At 54.7% G+C, this 9,907-nt stretch overlaps 1 protein-coding gene across 1 annotated transcript in view; it reads left to right on the top strand.

Moving 5' to 3' along the window:
* SFXN5 (sideroflexin 5) overlaps nucleotides 1–5,889 on the top strand; it is an 87,783-nt gene extending 81,894 nt beyond the window's left edge. The window contains exon 14 of the mRNA XM_035103695.2: nucleotides 57–5,889. Coding sequence (XP_034959586.1) covers nucleotides 57–134 — 78 coding nt within the window. The 3' untranslated portion in view covers nucleotides 135–5,889. The remainder of the gene's footprint in view (nucleotides 1–56) is intronic.
* Nucleotides 5,890–9,907: the final 4,018 nt, after the last annotated feature.

The following is a 9,907-nucleotide window of genomic DNA, read 5'->3' on the forward strand; positions in this document are numbered from 1 at the left end:
TGTGCTGATCTGCTTCTCCTGACCTGCCTGTGTTTTTTCTCCCTCCCCTTTGGCAGATTGAGACGTCGCGCCTTGAGCCCGAAATTGCCCAGGCTACCACCAGTGAGACCCTTGTCTACAACAAAGGGTTGTAAGCGGAAGCGGAGCTGCCGGGCGTGGGAGACGGAGAGGCGTGGAAAGGAGAGCCAGGAGGAAGGGAGGAGGACTAAGACAATAGAAGGAAAGAGCTGGAGAACCTCGTAGCATCTTCCCACCCGAGCGTAAATTAACACTTTCAGAGACCCAGCATCTCACGTCGGTTGAAAAGATTAATATTTAAAGTTTTAAATTAGCGACAGTAACGGCACAAAGGAAAGCATGCCAGGGAGGGAGGGAGGGAGGGAGCCGAAAGCCGACATGCTGAATCCGCAGCAGAGCCGTGCAGAGGGGGGGTTGTTGTGGCCCCTTTCCGTGGCTCCGCTCGGCTCTCATGCGACTTCCCCCCCCCCCAGCCTGAGGAGCTCAGCCTCTGCCGCTCTGTTCGGTTCTGCACAGCAATGAGCCCCCAGCGCATGACTTAGAAGAATTAGGTAGGTAGGTAGGGCGTCTTGATAATCGTACTCTTTCGATTCCGTGTCACTCTTGCACCAGTCGATGTGCACCACTCGCTTTGATTCTAAACAAATAACACGGCCAAGGTCGTAGCTGACACGCAGCACCCACATCCCCCACCCCCCCGGCCTGAGGACTGCCTCGACACTCCACCACATATATATATATCTCTCCAGTGGGTGAGCTTGCAAGTTAAATTTGCCCTGCTCTAATTGCAGCCATCACTTGGTTGGTCGGAACGTGTGAAGCTCCTGTGGTGGGTCTCCACGGATCGTAGCAAAAAGTGCTGTTTGCAGGTTGCCCTCCCCCCATTGTGGGACGGGGGGAGCTTTCTGGCCAGGTGCCCGATGCGCAGCCATCGTCCAGGGCTCTGCCTACACAATGAGGTCGTCCGGCCTTCCTCCCCACTTGGCAGCGGTGGAGGTGCTTGGGGGCACTGCTCAGCCGCTGTCCCTCCCTCTCTTTCCACCAATGCCTCCCTGCTTCCTTCCCCTGCTGCTTCAGCCCAGATGCCCCCTGCAGTGCCATAAAGGGAGGGAGGGAGGGAGGGAGGGCAGGGAGGAAAGGCAGGGCAGGTGCTCTTCCAGAGGCAGGAGGGAAGAGTAGGTGGCAGCCGTCAGCAGGGAGGGTCACTGGATGGCCCAGAGGAGGAGGCAAACTGCAAACGGTTCTCTGCTGGAGAAGGAAATGCCATTGGCTTCATTAACCCTAGTGAAGAACTTTCTGGAGGTGAGCAGCCTTGTTTGACAGTGGAACAGACTCCCTTGGGCGCTCCTTCCTCGGAGGTTTTTAAGCAGGGCTTCTGAGATTCCTGCATTGCAGGGAGTTGGACTACTTGAGCCTTGAGGTCCCTCCCAACTCTACAATTCTACGATTCTAACGTGGTGGAACTAAGCCCAGGGTTTCCATTGGCAGCGCTCCATAGATTTGCACCACCAGAGAGAACTTTGTGACCCCAGGCAGTGCCAGGGGTGCCAGTCTGCAGTGCTTGGCCCAAAGCAGGCTGCCAGCGCTGGAGGGGTCTGCTTTGACCCCTGGAAAGGGTTGGGAAGCAGGGAGGAAACGTGCAAGGAAGGGTGGACTGCTGCTCTTGCTGCTCACCTTCACGACTCTGCATTTGATTAGAGGAAGAGGAATATGCAGTGGTACCTCTACTTACGAGCTCCCTCCGCCATCTTGGATGCGGTTTAGATAGGATTTTTTCTACTTACGAATTTTTAGATAGGGTTGCTTCGACTTACGAATTTTTCCTCCCAATGCATTCCTATGGGATTCGACTTACAATTTTTTTCGACTTACAAATGTGCGTTCAGAACGCATTAAATTCGTAAGTAGAGGTAGCACTGTATTAGATTTTGCACCACGGAAGAGGCAGCACACACAGCCAAACAGTCACTGAGGTGGGGGTTCAGTGGGTGCACACACTCTGTGTGCTGAGCGGTTGCCTGGGGGGCTCCCCACACATACCGCTGGAGAGGGGCCAGGTCAGCGAATCCCTGCCAGAGATCTCCTCTGCAGCCAATTCCCTCGCTCTTCCTAGATTCCTTGAAGTTTGAACCCTCTGCCTGGTTCCTAGGAGGAAGGAGGGAGGGGCACCCACAGCCCCTCTATGGGGTGGGGCCAGGTGGCCCTGAGGATCCCTTCCAACTCTATCTATCCTCTTCACTGTGTGCCTCGCAGGTGAGCACCACCAGGCGCTAGTCTGGGAGAGGAACAAATCAGGGGGTCTCTTACGGATTCATTGTTCCAAAAGCATTAAGGGGGTCAGATTTCTGGGCTGGGGAAGCAGCCACCTTTCATCAGAGATGTCAGCAATTTCAGGGAGCCTCAGTCTCAGGTGACCAAATGAGGGATGTGGGTTGTGAGTCACGCAGAGGATGGTGCAGAGATCCTCAAAATAACACACTTTACACTTTTCCCTGTGTATATCTGCAGGTCTGAAGACCTCCGAGCACTTTAGAAAGGAGCCTGCGGCAGCTGAGAACATAAGACTAGACTAGGTGGGCCTTTGGCCTGATCCAGCAGGCTCTTCTTAGGCTCCTTCGTAACGCAGTAAAATTCAAAACAATTACCATTAGCTGCACATTTATTCAAAACCTAATTAAAACGACTTACGTTTAATTAATTCAGCAAAGCAGATGAACTTGATCCAGTGATACCAGCTTTTCAAAGCCTTCACACCTCCAGTGCCCCCATTCTGCCCCCCTACCTCTTAGCACCTCCCAAGGCATTCCACTGCCCCGGGAGGTAGGAGTGCCCGTTTTGGGAACGGCTGATCCAGATGTTAATATGCTTTGAAATCTCAACAGGTTCCAATGTGGGGTTGAAATGCAGGAAATCCTAGAACGGTGGAGTTGGAAGGAACATCTAGTCCAACTCCCTGCAAGGCAGGCATCACAGATACGTGGTTTTTTGTCCTAGGCAAGTCCCCTGCTGCCCTCCCACCCAGCCCACCCCGTGCCTCCATGGGGGGCTGTCAGGAGGGAGGCCTTGGAACTCCCATAGGATCAGAGGGATCTGCCTTCCACTGAATGAGGCCGTTGGTCCCTTGAGCTCAGAGTTGCCTGCTCTGCACTGACTGGCAGAGGGATTGAACCCAGGACCTTCTGCATGCCAAGCAGGGGCTCTGCTGCTGAGCTACATGGTCCCTTCCTGTCTCCCACCCACCCGAATGGCGAAGTTTCAAGCACTTCTTGAAAGGGGCCCCTGTGAATCCCATGGCTCTTTGAATCGTAGAGTTGGAAGGGACCCCTAAGGGTCTTGTGGCCCAACCCCCTGCAGTGCAGGAATCTCAGTCTTTGTCCCGGTAAGTGTTTCCTGCTGTCGAGTAGCCCCCTTTCCCCTGCTGGACCCCTTGGACAGAGGAGGCCCTGATCCTGCTTTACCTGGCCCCCTTCCTGTGTTCTTGGCCGGGAGCAAGGGCTGTTTCCCTCCCCCTTCCCTCTTGGAGAGCAAGCAGATATCTGCTTCCCTCTGTCGGGGCACCAAGCGAAGCCTGAGCCAAAGCCCACAAGGGTCCGCCTAAAGGCTAATTAATTTTCCCGTCTCCCCAAAGGTACAAAGGGGAGCCTGGGATCTTGGGACGGCGGCGGCGGCGTTTGGTGTTTTATCATTTCCCATAATTGGGGAGGCGGGGGAGGGGGAGGAGCCCCCGCCAGGGTGGGTTGCTCACCTCCGCCGCCCGTAATAATGAGATGATCATCCCTCGTAGCTTTTAATTAGAACCGAGCAGCTAATTGATTTCTTGGGTATGTTAATTAAGAAATAATGAGGACGGCATTGCAGCAGGAAGAGGCGGCAAAGGGTTGGGTGTTGGGAGGAGGAGGAGAGGCCTGCGAGGGTCCCGGGGGTATCCCAAAAACCTTTGCCATTCCAGCCTCAATGAGTTAGGTTTCCCAAATTGCAAGGAAGGAGATTCCGACTTGAACATCAGGAAGAACTTTCTGAGGGCAAGAGCTGTTTGACTGTGGGACAGACTCCCTCAGAAGGAGGGGGCCTCCTGAAGCAGAGGTTGGGGGGCCACCTGCCAGGGGTGCCTTTGCTGAGGTTCCTGCATTGCAGGGGTTGGAGTAGAGGACCCTTGGGGATCCCTTCCAACTCTAGGATTCTGTGAAAGGAGGGTCCAACTAAGCTGGAGGAATAACTTTCTGACGGTAAAAGCCGTTCAACAGTGGAGTAGACCCGCCTTGGAAGAGGGTGGACTCTCCTTCGGTGGAGACTAGAGGGCCCTTGGGACACCCCCACCCCAACTCTACTGCTCCTTGATTCTATTATCCACGGGGAGAGGCTTCCCCCTCTTGCCCACACTCCCTCCCACAAAGACCCCCCACCATTGGCACTGGGGGGAGGGGAGGTTGACCTTCAGCCTGTTCTCTCCAGAGGCTGTGCGTGGGCAGGATGTGTGCGGAGAAGCCAGCCCTCTCGCCAGCCAGAATATCTGCCTGCCTGCCCCCTCTGGGGGGAGGGCCAGGCCAGGCCCCCCCATGGCTGACTTCCTGGCAACTTACAGGGGACCTGTGTGCCCTCGGAGGAGCCCAGGGGTGGGGTGGAGGCCAGCCTGCAGGAAGGGTGTTGAGCATCATGGAAGTGTATTTGGGCAGCAGCGGAGGGGGGACGCACTTGTGAATACGCACCCGGGGGCTGGGGGATTGGGTGCAGCAGCTCTCGCCTCCTTCCTGGAGGAATTCCTTTCCTTCACCCATTCAGGTATCATTTGGCATGGAAGCAAAATGTAACCTTTTCATTTGAAAGAAACAAAAACCCATTTATCATGGGATTGCATGGAAAGGGGAGCCAAGAGGCAGCCCCAGAATGCCTGTGTAAGTTCTGTCTGGCCCCCAAGGGCCATTAATCTCAGGGTTACGCAGGAGCCATGGATCCAGAATCAGGGAGGAGGGGAGGGACAAGTTCTTCCATTGTTTCCTACCCATTGAATTCTTTTCCTGGGAGTCCACCACGAAGCCGTATGCCAGAGAGCTTGGGGGTGGGGGCATCTCAAACCGCCACCCCACCCCCACTGCACATGAGCCCTTGCCATCCTTGGCTTGTGGCCCTTTTCCTGCATTGCCCATCCCTGGTCACAATGTTCTCAGGTCCATGGGTGCTGGCAGCCCTGTGGGAGCAGCCCATGCGCAGGAGAGGACCACAACTCTTGCAGGAGCCCAGCCATCAAGCGGAATGGCCTGCAGACCCTGGCCAGGCAGGTCCCACCTAGGTCAGAGGGGACGCACTGTGGACCTGGCTGGGCTCTGGCCTGGCCTGGCCTGGCCTGGTGGGACTGCAGCTCCCCAAGAGGCTTGGCTGGCCAGGCAGGGGCTGCAGGCAGAGTTGAGGGCAGCATTGCGCCCAGGGCCTGAGCCTCCCTGGGCCTCAGCACCTGGGTTCCTTCTGGGGGGCCTTAGGTGGCCCTTGGCACCTAGATTTGAATGCACCTTATTGCTGTCTCCAACTGGCACTTCTCTCCCTTGTCCTGCTCTGAACTCACTCGTCTTCCAGCGACTCTGATCACCTGACTGTCTGAGCGCAGATACCTCTGTCAATGCCAATCCACTTGGAAGTGTGCACAGTCTCTTTTTAACTTCCTCAATAGATTTATTGACCGTGACACTTTATGTAACACTTCTAAATGTCTGGAATAAAAATGACACAGCTAAGTGGCTCCTCTCCTGGTTGGTCTGTAGCTCTTTGCTCATGGGTTGTGTGTGGTGTGCCCCACCTGGGCCAAAGTGGGCAGGTAAGTGCCTCTGGGAGGGTGGGGAAGCAATGGCTGCTTCCCCCACCCCACCCCACCCCATGCCTTTGGCCGCTGACCTAGATGCTTTTTCAAAGAGGCAAATGAGAGAGATTCACGGAGGAGACAGCTATCGATACCCACTAGCCGGGATGGCTATGCTCAGTGCCAGTTGCTGGAAACCACCCAAAGGGAGAGGCCTCTTCTTGTGCTCAGATTTGCTTACAGGCTTCTCATAGGAAGCATCTGGGTGGCCACTGGGAGAACAGGAGGCTGGATGATTTGGGGGCCGCTTGGCCTGATCCAGCAGGTTTGTCTTTATGCTCGTGAGATTAATTTTACCACACCTGCAGGCAGGACCACCTCTGGCCTGCTGCTCCCTCTGAAGGCGGCTCTGCTGAGATTCCCAGCACACGTCCAGAGTGTCACCTGCCTTTTATCAGTCATCCAAGGGCACTTCCAGGCCCGGCGGAAGGCAAATGTGTTTTGAGACAGCCTCGGCCTGGACATTCAATCCCTGGCGCAGGTGTGAAGCCCTCCTCAACCATAAAGCCCTCTGCATACCTGCCATACCTGCAGAGCGCCAGCTGTTCCTGCAGTGGGGGGGGGGAGGCCTCTCTTCTGCCTGATGAGTGGCAGGAGCATTAGACCCCTGGCCTTGAAAGAGGGAGTCCGGGCAGAGCAGCGGAGGAGGGAGAGCTGTCATCCCTACTCCACGATGGGGGATCTGTGTCAGGAAGCCGGCTGTGTTGTCACCAGGAGGGGCCACGGGGGAGCTCGTCTTCCCTGAGGTCAGAGGTGGGGACGCATGACACCCTCCCACCCCTACCTCCGCTGAGTGGCAGGGCTCAACAGGCGGAGGAGGCCATGCAGAGGCAGCTGCCTGCTTTTAGAGGAAGTCCCTGACGCTCCCCTGGGAATGGATCCCTCACCTTCTAAGTTCCAGTCTCAAACAGGAGGAGAGGGCCAGGGCCTGGTGCTCATGCTCAGCGCCTTCCCCAAGTGTCTCCTGCTTGCTGCAGCTTGTAAGAACATGAGGAGAGCCTGCTGGATCAGGCCCAGGGCCCATCTAATCCAGCCTCCTGTTCCCACAGTGACCAACCAGTTGCCCAGATGAGAAACCCTCAAACAGGACACAAGCACAAGAGCAATTCTCCCCTCCTGTAATTTCCAGCAACTGGCATTCAGAAGCATCGCTGCCTCTGGCCGTGGAGGCAGAGCAGAGCCACCCTGGCCAGTAGCCGTCGGTAGCCCTCTCATCCTCACCCATGAATGTGCCCAATCCTCTTTTAAAGCCAATCAAGCTGGTGGCCACCATTGCCTCTTGTGGGAGGGAGTTCCACAGTTCCAACCAAGCTGGCTTAGTCTTGTCCACAGAATAGAAGATGGCAGGATCCCCAAGGGTGTGATCTACAGGGAGCTGGCTCAGACACCAGGTTCATTGGCCAGCCAACTCTGCGTCACAAAGAGGTCTGCAAACAGGGGTCCCAACTTGAATAAAATACGGGGGGGCTGGTAAGTCCTGCCCCACATAATCAAATCACATGGCAGGGTGCACCCTCGCTCTTTGAATGGCCTAGCCCCCTCAAACATTTTAGGGGGGGGTGGCAAAGGGAGCTTGGTCCCTAGGAGTTGGATCCTATGTCTGCAAATGAGACATGGTGGCCAGCAACATCAACCCCACTGTGTGGAAATCCCTTGCAGACGACCGCAGTCCCTGGAGACAGGAAGGCAGGTTTTGCATCCACAGCAGTGAGAAGAGGAGAAATGGCCGCTGGGAGGAGTACAGAGAGAAGAAACGCCCTGGTGCATCTGCAGCAGCACAACCGGACACCTTCCTCTGCCCCAGCTGCAACAGAACATGTCTCTCCTGTATTGGGCTCTACAGGCGCTGCAACCTGCCAACTTCACCCCCCCCAGGGCCCCCTCCTCCATTGTCTCCAGAGACAAACGGATGCCATCCTGGCTCGCTGTGGGAGGGAATTCCATGGTTTAACTAGCTCACTGCTGCCTTGCAGAAGGCACGAGGGAGGAGGCTCTGCTCCCTCTGCCCACACACACCTGAATTGGGTGGTGTGGTTCACTAAGGGAGGGGTTGGCAGGGGAGTAGAGAAGGTGGCTTTTGATTCAGAGCCGCTGCTTCTGCTCAGATCCTAAAGCCGCCTCATGCACAAGCACCACTGGCAGGGCCTTGGCAAAACCTCCAGGCTGCCTCAGGGGTGGCCTGGATGTAGGAACCTGCTGCCTTATTCTGCAACTGGAGCCCAGCTCCTATCGCCTCCCAGAGATTTGCTGTCTCAAGGCATTTCCTGCAGAAAGGAAAAAACACCCAGGTTTAAAGTCCTTTGCACCTTTGCAAACTGCTGCGCTTCATGCGCCCCTTACAAAAAGCAAGGCTTCTGGCCTGGGGGCCTGCGGGGAGGCTTAGTGCCAAAGCTGCCTCAGGCTCTTCAGCTGGGCCTCTCCAGAGCTTGGCCCTTGCCCTGGCCTGAGGCCATCCTGGATCTTATTCTCAGCTCATCCAGGAGGACATGTGCCCAGGTCCTGCCCCATGGAACTCAGGTGAGCCAGAGGAACACGGCCCTTTCTCTCAGGAGAACAGGCTCTCTCTGCTCACTCCCCTTGACACAGGAGTCTTCAGCTGCTGGTTCTCAACAGCACACTGGAAGGGAGGGAGAGAGAGAGAGAGAGAGAGAAAGAAAGAAAGAAAGAAAGAAAGAAAGAAAGAAAGAAAGAAAGAAAGAAAGAAAGAAAGAAAGAAAGAAAGAAAGAAAGAAAGAGAAAGAAAGAAAGGTCCCCCAAATGATGCTGTTTGGGGTGAAAGAGACCACCCAGGTTTGAAGATTGTTGCTGTATTTTTAGGACTCGACTTATTTCTGATTGCCATTTGCTTGAAACTGTTTTGAATATTGTGCTTTAATGGTGGAAACTAACCTGGGACCTTAGAGTGAAGGGCAGGAAAATAAAATAAAATAAATAAATGAATGAATAATAAAATATAAAATAATAATAATAATAATAATAATAATAATAATGATGATGATGATGATGATGCATACCCACAGCTTCCCCTTTACTCACCTCCATTGCCCGCCCCACTGTGGGCTTCATTTTCTGTCAGCAGAGCCAAGAAAAGCAATAGTGCCACCTTCTGGCCACCAAAGAACTAATCACGCAGTGCATTTCAATACGTTCTGTGTTGCTCAATTAAAACGCAGCTTCCAGTGAAGACCAGGAGGCTGGTGGAGGACGTGCTGAGCATTCTGGAACAGCCTTCCTCAACTTGGAGCCCTCCAGGTGTTTTGAGCTGCAGCTCCATCAGCCAAAGCCAGCAGAGCCGCCATGACGGATGGGCATGCTGGAACATGGCGCTCTCCGAAACATCTGCAGAGCACATGGCTGAGGAAGGGTGATCTAGGAGAAGCATGAATATCAGCGGAGGCCCTCAGGGAGGGAACACAACAATCAAGAAATACCCATCCACTTTGCACCCCTCCAGGGGAATGAGGACGACCCCTTTCCTCCTCTGGCTACTGCCTCTCTAAGGCCACCAGGCACCATCAGGGCCAGGTTCATTATTGACACATAAAATCACAACCAACAAGTTCCCTCTTCATGTTTCCATATAAGGACATGGTTCAGCTGCCATGGTTCAGTACAGACTACTGCAACTTGCTCTCTTGGACTGGTCTTGAAAGAAGTCTGGGAATTGACGCTGGTTCAAACACGCCGATAGCTGGGTCTAGGTGCCCTCCAGCTGTTCTGGGTTACAACAGTGTGCTGGCTGGGGCTGAAGGAATTGTAGAATGGTAGAGTTGGAAGGTACCCTGAGGGTCTCTAATCCAACCCCCTGCAATGCAGAAATCTCAGCTCAAGCATCCATGACAGATGGCCATCCAGCCTCTGCTTAAAAGCTTCCAAGGAAGGAGAGTCCACCGCCTCCAAAGGGAGCCCACTCCACGGCTGAACTGTCCATTCCACTTGTAGTCCAGAACATCTAGAGGGCAACCTGGTTGGTAAAGGCCAATTTCGAGGATCGCTTCCAAGCCTAATTCATGGTGCTCTTCTGGCCCTTAATAGCCAGGG

This window comes from Zootoca vivipara, chromosome 9 (genome assembly GCF_963506605.1).
Source record: "Zootoca vivipara chromosome 9, rZooViv1.1, whole genome shotgun sequence".
NCBI classification, from domain to species: domain Eukaryota; kingdom Metazoa; phylum Chordata; class Lepidosauria; order Squamata; family Lacertidae; genus Zootoca; species Zootoca vivipara.